We start from the raw sequence: 17,613 nt of genomic DNA on the forward strand, positions 1-17,613 counted from the left end.
TGTATCACAGTTAATCAAACTTTATAGTGTGTCATACCAGACCCTGTTGAATTCTCATTTCAGAGTCGGAAGGTATGGATAAATTTACTATAACAGCAGCTCGTACCTAACTGCTGGCAGTAATTCAAATCATGTGTATATTAACGCACTCATTCTAATACATTATTATTTCTACACTAACAGCTAATTCACAGGGAATTTGTGGATGCTCCACATAATCTAAGCCTAATAATAAAATAACTGATTTTTAAAAATTTTATTTAACAAAGAAATATAGTCATTGATATGATGCTTTTTGTAAGTAAACGTTTATTTAACATTCATGGAAAGTCTTAGGTGTCAGTGTTTTCTGCCACAGGAGGGTCATCAGGACAGAAGACTTTGCTTCAAGAAGCACAAAGAATGCAACAAGAAGTCACTTTTTTTTTGTTTGTCTGTTTTTTGTTATTTTTTTTGTCTTATTAATTCAAGAGAGTAGAAAAAAAGAGGCTGGTGAAGAAACAACTGTTTATAGCTGCTACAACATTAATGATAATATGAACTAACTTATCTCATGAATGTTCCACATTAAATGTAACTATAAATGGTTAAAAGTATGATATGTCATTCTTTAATTAATTTGTAAAAAAAAAATGTATCATTGACAAATTGCTGTGGTATAAGAGGAATAAACCCCTTCAGGACATGATGTTATTGGGAAAAAATATTTTGGGGTTGAAATGATAACTCTCGTTGCATTTCACCACTCTGTTGTTGATTACTTTCCTATAACAGCACTCCACATCATATTTTATTCCTTACAGATCTTCCATATCATGTGTTTATTGCTCCTTAGCTGAGATTGTATTGAATATTGGGGTCTACTGTATATTGATTGATATTGTTGATTTTACAGTCAAAAATTTAAAACACAAGTGTATGCAAAAGCAGAAAGGCTATAATGTAAGTCTGGAACTCCTCCATATGTGTTATGAAATACCTGTAGATACTTTGCAGTGAATAGTCATCTATTACATCACATGGAAACTATCTTCATATGAAGACTAAAAACCTCTTCACCAAGTACTTAAATTAGCACTTTGTTATTATATAAAAAAAAAAAAATCCTTGTCCTGTATTTTTCATACAATACCAAACTCCCCAACAGGGTTTTTAGACTGATGGTACGCTTAATCCCTGACCTAGTGAACTAGCATGAGGATGTGTTTTTTGATAGACACTTCAAAGCACTTATGTAAGTTGCTCTGGATAAGGGCATCTGCCAAATGCCATAAATGGAAATGGAAATGGAAACAAAAGGAAAATCAAGTCAAATGAGATGACAGTGTTTCTAAGCATACTTGTTTATTTGATCATACTTTAATTTGTATGCTTTTTAGATTTTATTTAATGGATTAGATTATGGCTGTGGAATAACTGGTTTGTTGGTTGACCTTTTACTGATTTAGCTATTGAGCCTTTGGGTGTGGTTGTGGTGTGGGTGTGTGTCAGTGCTAATAAGGGTGTTGGTTATTTTACTGTAACATGTTGTGCTGTACTGTTGCCCAGGACTTGTGGATTTTACTTTCACCGGAAAGGAACAATGGTGTGACATACAAATATTTATGTACTCTAACAAAAACATTAGTGCCGCCCTGCCCTCGGGACAATCACACTCATGCACATGCACATCACACTCATACACATGGATATACTGTATACACATACATATTCAAATTACTGCCCTTCAGTAGTATCTAATGCATATGTACATTCATGTGCCGTAAAGAAATACCTGATTGTATTGGCAATGGTGCAGATTAGAAGTAAAACTAATAAGTAGAAGTTTGAGATAGTGTGGTGCGTGTGTGTGGGTGGGATTGAAGTGGAGAGGGTGATGCCCCCGCTGGCAGAGGGTGAGGAATGGTGAAAAATAAAGGGATTGGATTGTGGTGAGCAAGAACGAAGCGAGGACTTGGTGTTGCCCCATGTCTCGATTAACACTCACTCTCATGTGGAGTTGCATTCTGACCAGGCGGATGAGCCAGGCGCTCTCTCACCATCTTCATTAATGCCATCATCATCTCTGCGGGAGTTTATAAGAGGCCCAGTGAGTTTCAGCACTCCATTCACACACAGCGCATTCACACTCACACGTCCACCCATGCACTACAGTCGCCCGTGTGTGTGTGTGTGTGTGCGCAGACATGGCAGTTATCAAAGCATCACTGTGATGTTTAACAGGCCAGTTGGTTCTTGTCTCTGTAAAATTCCATCCCACCATTGTGTCTACCTCTCAGCTATTGTTTTTGTTTTGTCAGGATCTGATTTTCGTTATTTACAGAGTGAAAGCCTCTGAGCTTTACTCGCAGAAACGAGTATTTATTCGAACATATTTTCAATCAGAACTTCAAAGGATCCCATTATTGCACCCTCCCATAAATTATGCAAAATTAGCCTGTGTGTTTGCTGATTAATAATTCATAGCACTTAAACAGTCACACTAGTGTGTTTGAGATTTGAACATGCACATGTGAGTGTACAATGCATTCTTCATGTGTATGTATGTGTGTGTGTGTGTGTGTGTGTGTGTGTGTGCGTGTGAGAGAGATAGAGAGTGTGAATGGGTTCCAGGCGTGCTGCCCTGTCTTCATACTGAGAGTGTGCTGTTGACAGATGGACGTGGGAGGGCTGTTACTGAGCTCGAACTGTCCGAGAGAGAGAAGTTGGGAGGGGGCCTTGGGGTGGGGGGAGATATATGGATGGAGAGAGGAGTTTAAAGGGAGGGGTTCATTGAGGGGGAGGTGAGAGAGAAAGTGAAAGAGAGGGATTACTTGAATTGTGTAATTGTGGAGGAGTTAATTTTATTAAGAACTGAGCAGTACATGTGTTTAAGGTTGCCTGCGTTGCCTGGACCTATTTTTGATTTCCCCAATGCACAGTGGAAATGAAAGAATTTTCAATCACATCACTCTTATTCTCATGGGCTCTCTCTCTCTCTCTTTCTCTGCCCTCCTGAACGAATAAACAGTTTTAACAGAACTCAGAACCTAGTGCACTATGCTATTGTTTCTTCGTCTTGTTCTTGGATACCGCAGTGACTTTTACAGACTCAGCTGCTGTGTGTGTGTGTTTGTGTGTATGTGTGTGTGTGTGTATGTGTGTGTGTGTGCATTTCTATTTGGGGTGGGACAGGGAGGATCTGAGACATTAATTTGTGAAAATTGTTCTAGCTTTGTGGGAGTCGTGATTCAGTTTGATTGCTGGTTTTTATTTAGTTTTTTTTTATTTATAGTCTGCATTATGATTTGTTCCAGTATGACCATTTGTTACTTTAAAACATCATTATTATTATTATTATTATTATTATTATTATTATTATTATTCATGAAGAACACTAGGCCCAATGGCTTTGTAACAGTATTTATGCATAAGCTATGTGTAAAGCGTATAATATGTAATAGTTGCTCAAGGGTATGTAACAATCGATTATTTTTCCCATCCCCACCTCGTATATAGCAGTTATCCAAAAGCCTGAGATTTAACCTTTATTGGGAGAGCATCATTCTTAGAAAATGTTCAGAAAATAATCTGTGTTACACAAGCATTTGGGCGTTGGGCAAACTATCAGAGAACCGTGTTATGTAATGATGTTCATATACTATGCACCCTATGTGCCAGTGTTGCACTCTGCGGTTTTACTCTCAGCCTCAAGTTTGAAAAGAAACAAGAAACACTCTAACTGTGTCAACGTTCTGCAAACTTTTGTGGCCAAGTTATGCAAAATATCAGAGGCATGGTCATGGCAGAATGCATAATTCAGTCTAAATTGTGCCCATGTTTACATGCAAGATTGTGCTGTGTTAGTCAAAATTCGTTATGAATGTATAAAATGTATAAATACACGTCAGATTTTAGCCTATACTGATCCAGCATTTCAGACCAGTATCAGTCTGCACACATATTGCTAAAACCGGCATTGCAAACATTTGTCCAAGCTTTAGCATACATCAGTCCAACTATTTGTCAATATACATGAAATACACGAAATGCACAAAAAGACTAGAACCATGACCATGAACTAAGATCACAAGATAAGTGCATACTGGCATCAGGTAACACACAACAAATGCTGGACAAGGAAATGCACAAAAAAACAGAACTTAAATAACGGTCCTCATTAAGTGCGATAAGGAACACGTGTGTGCGATCAGTGGTGCATGTGACATAGTTCTGTGATATGCTGGTGCTGATGGGTATTGTACTTCCTTCCCGATTTTGGCGCTAACGTGACATAAATAAATTTTTTTCCAGTCAACCTTTTAAACAGTGTGCATCATGTCAAATAAAAAAGTGCAAGGCCTTTCAACAATTTACAAAAATTTAAGAAAATAAGTAAGGAATAAAATAGGATGGAACATGTTGTTAGGCAAATAATCAATGATGGGGTGGTGTGATGCAATTGCCAACACTAGCAATTTTTTATTCATTAAAGAACGATACTGTACATTGTTTTGACGCGTTTATAGTTATGTTTAATGTTGTGGAACATCCTTGAAACAAGTTCATTTCTGGTATTGTTCCCTCACCTCCCTCTCTTTTTTTCGCTCACTTGAAGGTAATAACACAAAAGAAAATGCAGCTTGTCATATTACCAGGAAACTGCAAAGTGCAAAGTCCTTTGTCCAAGACTTTTCTGTGTAGGAGTACTTTAAAAGAAGTGCCATACATCACCCTATCAGAAAGATCTGACACTGGAGACTCCTTCTGAAAATGTTAAATAAACATCTCCTCACAGAAAACTTTACCATTTCAACGATTAAACACATTCTTTAATCTGTTTATGAGCTTCTGTCTTTTGTGTTAGATGTTACTGCAGAAATGAGTAATGAGTATGATATTAGAATGAGCATATTAATATAAATCTATTGACTGAATTACAGCTAGCGCTATTGTCAGAGCTACTATGATAGAAAATTAATCATCACCTACTGACCAATCAGAATAGAGAATTTAAAAGTGCTGTGGTATCATAGGATTTAAGTATTCATAATCATACTGCTTGTAGTTGTAAGACTAGTATCAGTCTCATGCAACACATTACCTTGCCAACCCACTCGATTTGATAATAGTCAACATCTATGTAAGATATTTGTGGATCAGCTGTTTTTAACTACCTCACAAGGATATACAGCCTATTGCTTTGTGACGTCTTTCATTATAGGAGATCATATTAAAATGAAATCAAAGAAGCGCTCAAAACAAGTCAAATGACAACATTCCAGGTTGTGACAATCATTTATGTTAAAAGAATGCTGATAAATACTGTAAAGTTTAAAGATGACTAAGCTGTTTTTTTCTTCTTTTTCGTAATAAGACAGTACATAAGTACATAAGACAATAAATATTAAAACTCAAATTTAACCAAGCTTAAGAGACACTAGAGAAATTAATTGACTGTTTCGAAGAAAATTCTAATGGTGTGTATGTGTGTAAGTGTGTAAGTGTAAGCTGTTTATTCTCTTTGATTTGTATTTGCACGGCAGTGATTAGAGCTGAAGTGTAACAGAGATGGGAGGAGAGCACAAGATGAGCGATTTGTGTATTTCCCAGAACTAGAGCGAGAGAGTGCAGAATGTACAGATGGGCAAACAGCAGTGGCAGCAGCTCTTCCCTGTTTATGCTCTCAGGCTGATCCACATAAACACACGCAGTGACCATACAGACGGGTGACAAATTAAAGGAAAAACCCAACAAAATGGTTTAGTAAGGTGTTGGGTTACAGCTTCGATGAACCTTGGCATTGATTCTACACATCTCTGGAACTGTACTGGATGGATCAACAACATACTTCCTGAAGATTGGATGTTGGTGTTTTGATGATAGTGGTGGAGAGTGCTGTCTAACACGTCAGTCTGAAATCTCTCATAGATGTTAATTTAGGGTGAGCTCTGGTGACTATGAAGGCCATAGCATATGATTTATATCATTTTGACAGCATAGTAGAGCCACCAGTTTTTCCTTTGTCAAGTGACTATATATCAGACACAGATATGCTTCAACTGTTTAGTTAAAAATATGGAGTCAGGAGGTCAGGGAGAAGAATAGTTTTTTTTTCTTGGAATCATATATTAAGTGTATAAGTATACACTTTCTTCTGTGAGCACAGGGTGTTGCATAAGAGGATCTGCTGCTGTCCCCAGCTTATCCTTTGCTTTATCCCTGCACCATATCTTTCTTGCTTACACACACACACACACATACACACACACACACGCATACACGGAGACAGTCCTTGCTTCCTCTGTCTTCGTCTTACTCTCACTGTCCCTTAAATGCACTTATATACATGTGCGCACTTTGTTTTTCTGCCTCTCTACTCTTTGTGCATGCATAAGTCTGTGTTTGTGTGTATATGCCTGTGTGTGTAACGTAATCCAGCGCTGAGCAATGCCGCTCTGCATTATTTAGCTGACACAAATCAGCTGATTGACAGGTCTGTCACTGTGATGCTTGCTTAGTGTTGATGATTTGCCTCTTGAACCCTGGTTTGTTGTAAGTGTGGGCAATATGTTTTTGTTAGTGTGATAATTTCTATTAAGTGTCACATGAAGGGTTTTAGTATATAGTGGTTATTGTCAATATTTTCAGAAACACTGACCTACTGCATATTTTTTTATTTAAAAAAAATGATAGATAATGGTTATGTACAACAGACTAGTAAACAAGCATTAATTATTGAATTAAAATCACACTGTAGCAACATGGAGGTATTATAGGAACTGGAGAGAGTAATTTTAAGGTTTGTTCACTGGTGCATTGTCAAATGGCATTGTTTTCTTTACTTCACGGAACTTACTTTGCAGTTGTATAGTTTTAACCTCAGTCACAAATGCTGTGTGACCAACCATGTTAGAAACCCTAACACTAACAGCATTTCACCATCATTGATGAGTTAGTCATGAGGTGGAGAAAAAATAAAGTGCTTTTTTCAGTTCAGTTCATTTTTATTTGTTTAGCCCTTTTAACAATAGACAGTTAGAGAGATAACTTTACAGAAATCCAGATGTATCTCAAGATCTCTGCTGAGCAAGTGAGTGGTGAAAGCGGCAAGAAAAACATGAGGGAAAAACCTTGAGAGGAGCCGGACTCAAAAGATAACGCATCCTCTTCTGGGTGACACTGGATAGTGAGATTATAAATCAGTTCGGTCCTAGGATGTGCACGGGACAGTGATTGCAGCAGCAGTTGTTAGGTATGTTCTTTGCTGCTTCACCCTAAATCAAACAGTATCTGGAAAAAAATAATTAGTGTAATAACATAAAGAGACCCAGATATCACTTAGAAACTTGTAAGGCTATGTGGAAACGTGCTTTTTGGCAACATAATTGATTTCATACTATTTGACTGCCAAACCCTTCCCCAGCGGCTGAATATATTTTATCCTGTTACAGAAATCTAATTTTGTATATGTTTTACTTTAATATGTTCATACTTTTAATTTGTATAAATGCTGACTTTATTGTATTTACAGCCTTTAAATGTAGCACTTTGGTACTACAGTTTTGCTAGTACTAGTGCATTATGGAATCTCTATGGAAGCTACATTAGCCACCAACCATGTGTTAGTGGTTATACACTATTTGACCAAAAGTATGTGGACACCTGACCATCACACCCATATGTGTGTTTTGAAGATCCTATTCCACATTTAATCCCCCTTTGCTGTTATAATAACACCCAGTCTTCTGGGAAGGCTTTCCACTAGATTTTGGAGCATTGCTATGGGGATTTGCCATTTAGAGGAGCATTAGTGAGGTCAGGCACTGAGGTTGGGTGAGAAGATCTGGGGTCCAGTTCATCCCAGAGGTGTTCAGTGGGATTGAGGTCAGGGATCTGTGCAGGCAACTCAAGTTCTTCCACTCTAAACTTTGCAAACTGTGTCTTTATAAACCTCGCTTTTTGCACAATAGCATTGTCATGCTGGAACTTGATTGGGCCTCTTAGTTCCAGTGAAAGGAAACTGTAGTGCTCCAGCATACAAAGACATTCTATAGAGTTGTGTGCTTCCACCTTTGTGGCAGCAGTTTTGAGAAGTCCCACATATGGGTGCAAAGGTCCACAAACCTTTGGCGATGTAGTGTATGTGTATTTGGATATACACCACACATACCATGTCTCTTTCCGGCAAGCCTAACATCAGCGCAGAAAGTTGCACCAGTCTTCATGACCCAATCGATACGGTAAAGAGAATAAAGTAAAGGAGGGATGAGAGAAGATAATCTTCTACTTTTATGAGGCTTTTATGATTAGCCCATGTGCTTATACATAAACAATCTCTCCCATTTATTGACTCTATACAAACTGATTTTATTCAACTTGTTTTTCACTGGCTTGTTGTATGTGAAAATAATATTGCAGTAAATATTTGCACAAAAAGTACTTTGCTAACAATTATGTAATTTAGGAATAATTTGTTTACAAACTGACTGTATTATCCAAGTTTGTTTTCACATATGAGGAATTTGTCCTGCTGAGTGTGGGTGCATTAAATTAAACATTATAATAATGAAGGCAAGGCTATTCCTTATAGTAACATGTAGTACAGTATGGAGTACAGCAGAATTATCATTTGATTTACTGCAGTCATGTGACAATCCATCAGTCAAATTCACTTAAGGACACAGTTCCCCAGAATGATATGCATCATTTTTAGGCATTTAAAATTTGTTAACTTTTGAAAATTAAAGTTAAAAATGATGTCCTGATGCAGCAGAAAAGCTATAATGTAATTTAGCTATAATTATGGAAAAAATGACTGCAATGAAAATACAATAATACTACAATTAGCATAGATAGACTGTTCTGTATCAGGTAAGCCATCATATCACAGCATAACCATCGTCTTCCATATTCTATTAAAAAAAATAAAATGACCACATTGCATTTGTTTCATAAAGACAGCTATACTAGAAATTGTTATATGGTTCACATACTACATACTTCTTTAAGGTGGGGTTTAGTACAAATAGTATGTTTAATATGACATTTTAAAAACAACCAGAGATTAACTGTACTAAACATTATCAGAGTGGCTGATCATCGAGAAAACAATTAAAATGTCAGTAAGACTAAAAATGTAGATTGTTGCCCAGTGTTTTAGTTACCAGGCATGTGAGAGAGCATGGTTCTCTGCCACAGGCCTTGTTACTTTCAGTAATGGAAGACAGAGTTCTGGTGACTCTAGGCTTTGTTTATGTGTGTGTCTGTGTGTGTGTCTGTGTGTGTGTGTGTGTGTGTTGTTCAGTAGTTAAAGCGTTGTTTGGCCTGGCTGTGAGCACGTTCTGGGTGTGTGAAGTGAAGCGAGGCCATCGCTGGGGCATCGCACTGCTGCCTGCACTCTGTTTGTGTACGTGTGTGTGTACAAGTTGTGCTTTGACTACAGTGTACAGTCCTGCAGCACCTTCTGATGAGAGTGACTTTGGGAAATAGGACACAGCATGCACTTAGTCATGTACACACACACGCACACACACACAGAGCCAGAGAATCTCGACTGTGTCTTGCCAACATTGTTTAGCTGCAAAGCATTTACCCCCTCTTATACAGACAGTATCATCAGAGAAAATTGCACACGTGGGACAAGTGAGCACGTATACACACACACACACACACACACACAAACACACACAAACACACACAAACAGAAGCTTTTCCTTCCTCTGCTATATTTAGTGGCCATCGAACCTTAGAGACAGCCTCGTTCGAAGAGGCAGCAGTTGAATGGAATCTGGTGACATCACCGGAAGGGGGAGGGGCTTGTATGGCGGGATGACAGACATGTCATCACCTCATTTGTGCTCTAGATGACATCATCAGCTATTCACAGGGAATCTGTTTTTCAGCTTATTCCACTGTGACATTTCCATCAAGACATTTTCCTCTTTGAGAAGCTGGGAGACTACTTACAGACATACTGCCTGTTTTGCAGATTGATGTCATTTGCCATTAATGGATATTTATTAGATTAGATTAGATTCAACTTTATTGTCATTGTCCAGAGTACGAGTACATAGCCAATGAAATGCAGATATTTATATAAATATTATAAATAAATATTAGCAAAAAAAATTAAAATGAGGAAGAATCTGTTTAGAAACATGCAGTTTGTTTACACATCGGAGAAATTACATGTGATGCCGACACATTAAATTAGACATAATGAATTTTAAAAAACTGAAGAGTTTATTAAACAGCAGCATTCAGGTCAGTCTGTCAACGGTAAATCTAGCTCATTTCTATGAAAAGGCATAGACAAAAAAAATTATAAGCCCCAGTTCCTATCTGTTTTCATTGGGTGTCCTATTCACAATTGTCTCTGTCCCTAGACTTGCTCTGATTGGCTGCTGACATCCAAAAAGTAAAAGACAGTGAGAGAACGAGCTAGCGCTTTCACACCAGACCATGTGCTACAGCATCGTATGGTTGCTAACTGAAATAAAGAACTCTGGTCGAGTATCTGTGGGAATTTCCCACCACATAACTGTACCCATGAAAGCAGGAGGAGTTCTTTGGAGGTTGTGAGGTTGGGGTCATGGGGATTAGTGGTTAACACAAGTAGCATAAGGAGATTAGCATAAGGGCACACAAACACCAAAACAAGAATATAGGTTAATTTATTTTAAAATCTATGTTGCACTGTCATTTATCTACGTCACAGAGCATCTGCTGTACACAAGACACAGCAGGTTTGTTGTGAGCAAACCAAATAAGGCAAAGGGTGCCAATACTTTTTTAAAAAATGTTTGATAAAATAAAGAGAATGTAGTATACTAAGTTTATAAGACAGTTTTATAATATAACAATTATTTTGATATGGCTTATCCTACGTAGTGTGCAATATTTTGTCTATATTTTATTTTGATAACATTTTGTTAGTGCCTTATTAAATGCCAGCATAAAAAAGGTGGGAAAAAAGTGAAACTTTAGCTGATAATCAGTATTCTGCAACTGAAGATTGTTGTGCCATACTGAATGGTAGCTATTCTATCTACCTAATATTTGAGACAATTCTGTCCCGATTGTGTTTGAGCAGTGGTCTGCATTAGTTCAAGCTCCGCCCATATGTCCCTGTTGTGTACTCTTGGTAAGTAGTATGTGTGTTCAAAGACAGTTGTTGTTTAGTGATACAGCTTCAACAAATTTTCAGAAATAATGTTGCTTAAGCAAATTAACTGTCAAAATGTATGATTTTCTGTGATGTACCATGAGGTTTGAAAACAGAGATAAGGGTAGTGTATGGTGATTTTATATGTGTGTTGGTGTCTGAGTCTGTGTGTCTGATGATGAATAGGAAATAGAAAATTGTGCTGAATTTAGAAATAAATCCTGTTCGCAGTTTTTATTTGAATCTTCCAAGTATCCTGATTCAGCCGTCTTCCTGACAACCCCATCCTCCTCCAGCTATTGGATGCGCCACATCCTTCACTCTTTCCATCCCCCTCATCTCGCTGTCTCTTTCTCTGACTGTCTCTCACTGGATAATGAGATTAAGCAGTGGTTTCCTGTCAGTGTGAAGCTTCTCCCTCTCATGGCTCAGCTGCCCCATGCTGTGCTGATGGCAGGGTGGGCGTCATGGTAGTGCAAATGATCTGAAGTGGATTTATAAAACATCAGCATTCTCCATGCTAAATGTCTGTAGCTCAGCATGTCCATAACTGAGAGAAACAGCTATATGGGACATGATGAAGATGCAACAGTATGGCAGTGTAGCATGATAAGAAAATCCGGCATGCTTATCCTGTTATGCTGTACTAAAATAGATCACGACTGCAAAAAGACAACAAGTGCAAAAATAAGAAGTAAGCCATAGATGTGATATTTTTGGTAAATAAAGTAAATCAGATAAAATACAACTTATTATACAACATTAAGTATATAACATATTTTCTGCTCCATTAGTAAATAGATGCAGTAAATAGAGATTACGCTGAAAAAAATCATTGAATGTTTATTTGGACTTTTTTTTGAATTAATAAGTTTATAGGCACAGAGGCTGATGAAATGCATGGCATTATGAAATGGGTAGTGAATAGTGCTTTGATGTCACAGTGATTGTATAATCTCCCAGTCCATCAGCTAGAGTGATATTTGCCAGAGTACAAGTCCTCTAATCTCTGATTCCGTGTGTGTTCTCTCCTCAGATTGACCTGGAGCCTGAGGGCAAAGTCTACGTCATCATTGACTTGTCAGGATCCTCCAGTGAAGGTAAAATTAAAATCCATGCAGATTCTAGGTGTTTCCTGACGAAAAATCTTGAAAATTTCTAAATGCAGTAAGATAATACTGCGTCAATGCATCTTTCTATTATCGGAGCAGCTTTTGCTCTGATGAAGGTTCCGTTTTGTTTTACAGTGGACTTCTGCTTTCTGATACATATGCATTAGAGCAACAGGTTTGGTACTTCCTGTGCCAGCCTGGCTGGAACATTGTGTGTGTGTGTGTGTGTCTGTGTGTGTGTGTGTGCGTGCTCATGTGTGTGTGTGCATGTTGGAGAAAGTGTTGGAGAAAGTGGCAGCTATCTGCAGGGAAATCCCACTCTTTTAAACTCTGAAAGTGTGTGTGGGTGCCGGAAATGCGAGGATCATAGCGTCTGAGCAACCTGAAGAGCTCCCACGCAATATTGCAGCTCTCGACTGCAGGCTGGCACACATAGGCTTCCTGTGCACTGGAGCAAATCTAACGAACCACCACATATCAGTTTCAGGATATCAAATGCACACATTTCAGCTCATCTTGGGTTTCTTTAGAAGCTTAATATTTTCTCTCACAAGATCAAAAAAGCTCCTCCTTCACTCTCAGAATTTTAAGAAATTGATTTAGTTTTTTTAAGCAATAGTGAGGATTTCTTTTTCTGAGGAGCTGAAAAAAAAGTTTTCCTTCCACACTGAAACATTGAAACCTATATACTGACCATGTGCATGCTACCTGAGCCAGAATCATAGCTTGATTCATCAAATTTTTTCACCAGACACTCATTCGTTCTGGTCTTAGCCTAAATCTTCACACTTTTTGTGTGGTCAGTAAGAGCACTGAACATCCTGAGTCCGGCCATCCAACATTATATACAAAGTACTTAAACTTACACAATAATGCTGCATTTATATTGTACTTAGTATTTTCAGTTGTATAAGAGCATCCAGAAGCTACCTTTTGCAGCTTAAATAATGTGGCAGTCAGGAGCTTACACATAGTTACAGGGCATCACATTTTTGAAAATCACATTGCAATGCACAAAGCAGAAACTGTATGTGTTTACTGATTGTCAGAAATACTGTTACATTGTGGATGGAAGGCCAAAATGGAGAATAACTGTCATAATAATCAGCCTAAAATTTTATAGTGCCATAGGAAAAATAACATAAGCAGTGATGCAACACTAAGATTTTGAATCACATAACAGTGAAAGTGAATTTTTTTTCTTAAGGAAAAAAATCAGGCAATATCATCATTTTATCATAAAATATAATGCTTTAGGTTATGTTTTTATTTATTAACTAGCAGTAATGTTTTCCTGTCACTGTTATATAGTGTGCACTTATTTTTAGTCACTCCAACATGCAGTTAGGCCAAGTCCCAAATGGCTTCCTATTCACTATAAAAGCTCACTACATGGCATCTAATGTAATGATGTTCTACAATCTATGTAGTGTACTAAATACCCAGTAAAATGGCATTTGAACTTTGCAACTAATGAAAATAAAGTATGTATAAATGACTTCCATTTACTGAGAGCTCTTTTCCTGCCACAAGCAATGCGAGGGTCATTTCAGCATGAAGTTAAGGAAATGTGTATTTTGTTACGTAACTAATAGGAACACATGAGACCTCAAACAATGGAATATTTTTCTTCTACCTTCGGATACAGAAATATAATGAAAACTCAAATATAAATTTGTTCTGACAGCTCTAATGTAGATAAGGCTTTAAACATACTGAACTGGTTTACCAACATCCTGAGATGATATCTCCCTGAATTCCAGAGGATGTTGCCAGGATTAGCAGACACACACACACACACACACACACACCAAAAACAAACACACAGATGGATGATTAGTGTGTAAAACGATAATGGTGGTGGTGTGTGGTTGACACTGTAATCACAGGCCCCTGCTGCGTGGTGTTGGTAACTAATTTCAGTTTAATTCTAGCTTGTCTGTGTCTCACTGCAAACAGCCGTTCTGTGCTAATGTGTGGGCATGGCTCAGCACAATGTGTACAGTGCCTGGTCACTTTGCATGGACCGTTAATGAAAGTGCAGCATCATTCATGCCTCATTTGAATGGTCTTATGTGCACAGGCCTGCGCTAAGCCATGGCCGTGATCTCTACTCTGTTCCAGGAAGCCCACTGCAGTGTGACTATGTTCATTCGCATGCTCATTGATTTCTGGTTGATTTGCTCCATCGACCCAAAGCGGGGTGATCTTACTCCCAGAGAATGAGTGAGAATGCTTACACCAGTAGATGCACTTCTATAAACACACAAATAGTATGTTAACAATAAAACTTAGAACATATCAGCATACCTTTACTAGTTTGGGCTTTGCATCATTCAAACTTGCAGCCTTCAAATGGTATTTTACTTGGATGCATGCATTCACAATTACATTAGATGTCATTTGACATGTAATTGATCAATAGATTTTGTGGAATTTATGTTTCAAACACTTGAGTTTGTCAATCACCTGCATCTCCTCTTTACTTACACCATGTTTTTGCTGTTGATTTAATGATAAATGAAGCATCTCACAGTGCCATTCATTCAAGGAAAATTTATTAGTTTCTGCACAAATGACTGACAGGTTCTTCTTTCCCAGCAGTGTACAGGTTTCTGTTCACACAGGAGCCCTCCAGCTAGTTTCCCTATAATTTTCCAGTAGTTTTGGCATGTCCATTTTCCACAAGATATCAACTCTGGCTTGTTTTCACACTTAATCTCTTCATGATTAATGATCAGAAAATTCCAGCATAGAACTGTGTGTGTAAATCTTTCCCAGAGTTTTCAACCTTAAAATCTGAGACATTGTCACTATATTGTTAAGTTCAGGCTGCCCATCATTCAAACTTTCAGCCTTTAAATTACATTCTGCCAGGACAAACCTGTCTACATTTGCAGTGAAAGTCCAGTTGTAATGTATAAGGATGTGATATATAACAAATCCCACATACAGAGGAGTTTGTGAAATTTATATTTTTAACAGTTTAGTTTGAATTTATTATTGCATCTTCTCTTTACTTATTTTCTGCTGATAAATGATCGTATCCTGCAGGCCAACTGAGCCATTCATTTACAAAATAATATTTGTCCTTGGCAAATAGCTCTGTCATTTTTAAATTTATCTAATTTCCAGACATTTTTTCTGTTCTTCTTTGTCAACTTTATTGTTTTCCCCTAACACAACTTATTGTTTTCCCCTAACATAACTAATGTTTGAAATCAGCTGCCACAAAAGGTGTCAGAGCACTGTAAGATAAATAGTCATCAAGATATCATGCTGATAATTTCCCAGGAATTGTACTAGGTCATGTCCTGATTGATTGCTGTGTCAGTTTTCCTAGCATTTTGTCCTTCTAGGTTCATACACAACTCCTTTCTGATTAGTTACGCCTGCGGAAGCCAATATGAAAAAAGACATATCCAACATGCACAATTTTTTCCCAAATGATGACCCCAACATGACCTTTTACCTACTCCTATGGCAACAAAAGCAGCTAGTGTCCTTCGGGCAGTATAGAAAAGAGAAACAGACACCCTTTCTGTTTCCACAGACAGACCAATCGATGACACACACACACACACACACACACAAGAGAAACTCTCCAACGCTGTGAGGGGGAAGCTGTGCTATTTTCAGTGATGCCTCAAGCTATGCAGTCCTGAATAGCTCACACTGCAGCTCCCCACAATCCCTGCACCATTACCCATAATCCCACCTGCTTGGCCCTGTCCTGCTCAACAGTAGTTCAGGCTCAGAGATAAAAAAAATTTTATCTCCTTTCAAAACTCTGCTGACTCTACAAGCCCTGTGTCAGAAAGAGAGACTCCATGTAATTATTAGATTTGGAGTGAGTCCCATTTGGAGCAGTCTCATCTTCCTCTGTACTGCCAAAAAACCTTTCGCAGAAAAACTGAATTTCATACTCAGTGGGCTAAAATTAAAGATGGTGGGTCCTGTATGTTCCCTCCTTAGGGCATGAATTGAAGTTAATAAAACTAGATTCACTCAGTGCAATTCATCTTGGCTTTCTGAATCAGTCTATTCCTGATCATCACTGATGACATCGGAGGGCTATTTATGCTATCTGTCCTTCTGTCATGGTGCTAAAACAAGCATATCAAGTCAGTGATTAATTTTAAACCTAAATCACGAGGGAATCACTATCTAAGAGTTACACATGCATCCATACAGGAAGAATATAAAGAAGATGCTATGCGAGTGTGACGTCAGAAGAGTTAGTCACACAGTACATTATATAGACCCAAATCACTCACTTGCCACTAACTAGAGCAATGAACAGGATTAAATTAATTAACTAACACTGCCTGGGGAGCTTGTGTGCATTAGTGGGGTGTCTCTTTCTTGTATCTGTCTGTATGTGTGGTACATGCATGTATATGTGCATGAATAGAAACGTTTCTGTCGGGTTCATTATATCGGCTGACCAGGGTTTACATGTCTCAAAATAGCAAATGAGACTTAAGCTATGGATTATCGTACACAGATATACACACACTTAACTGGAATCCTAGGGACGATCAGACTGTACGTGTGCTGCTGACCATCGACTGGAAAATTATGTACCTGAATATCTATGTATTTCTAAAGAGATCATTTTACCTAGCTTGTTTGAGTGTCCTCATCATGCATACACAAACTCCAGAACTGAGAAATATGGACACCCATCAAAAGGGTAGACAAAATAATTGTATAAAACAAATATTACACACAATTATTTAAATTTAACATTTGAGTACTTGCCAAAAACTGCTTACTTTTCCAGCAGCAAAAATAATTCTCATAATTATTGCTTTTTTTTTTTTTTTTGGAGAATAGATTATTGCCACTCCTAAAGAATATTTAAAATAAATGCACCAAAAACTTTTAGCCTTGAAAAGCTACATTATCTTAAATCTTATTTTAAAGTCTTTCTAGGAAATCTGCTTTTGCTCTTGACCATATCCTGTTTCCCTGGATTATGAAAATGAGGTTGCACACATGTAAGATTAATTGTTTTGCAATGACCATTTTATTCTCCAGATGTGATTTCTATTGAAACCTGTCTGAACTGACCACATGTGCATGCTTAAGAATATAAAGGTGTTGAAATATCTTCTACAAGTGTCTTCAAACTTGTTAGACATTACAGGTAGAGGCTCAGCACTGTTTAGGAGAGACTTCATATATACACTATATGTTGTCCCCATATTTTAAAGCTCGTATTGTCTTATCGAATCTGTTATTAATGTTTTTCTATGAATTTTTGCTCATTTTCATTAAGGATGGCAATAATTCTAGAGCTGACTGTATATATACTGATACTATATAGTAACATCAGGAGTTACATCAGGA

The 17,613-nt window shown here is 37.7% G+C and overlaps 1 protein-coding gene across 1 annotated transcript in view; it reads left to right on the forward strand.

Annotated features, from left to right (window-relative positions):
* The window catches only part of prkcea (protein kinase C, epsilon a), a 59,807-nt gene that overhangs the window by 6,162 nt on the left and 36,032 nt on the right, over positions 1-17,613 (forward strand). The window contains exon 2 of the mRNA XM_026915176.3: positions 12,183-12,246. Within this exon, the coding sequence (XP_026770977.1) occupies positions 12,183-12,246 (64 nt within the window). The remainder of the gene's footprint in view (positions 1-12,182; positions 12,247-17,613) is intronic.

This window comes from Pangasianodon hypophthalmus, chromosome 12, assembly GCF_027358585.1.
Source record: "Pangasianodon hypophthalmus isolate fPanHyp1 chromosome 12, fPanHyp1.pri, whole genome shotgun sequence".
In the NCBI taxonomy this organism is placed as follows: Eukaryota; Metazoa; Chordata; class Actinopteri; order Siluriformes; family Pangasiidae; genus Pangasianodon; species Pangasianodon hypophthalmus.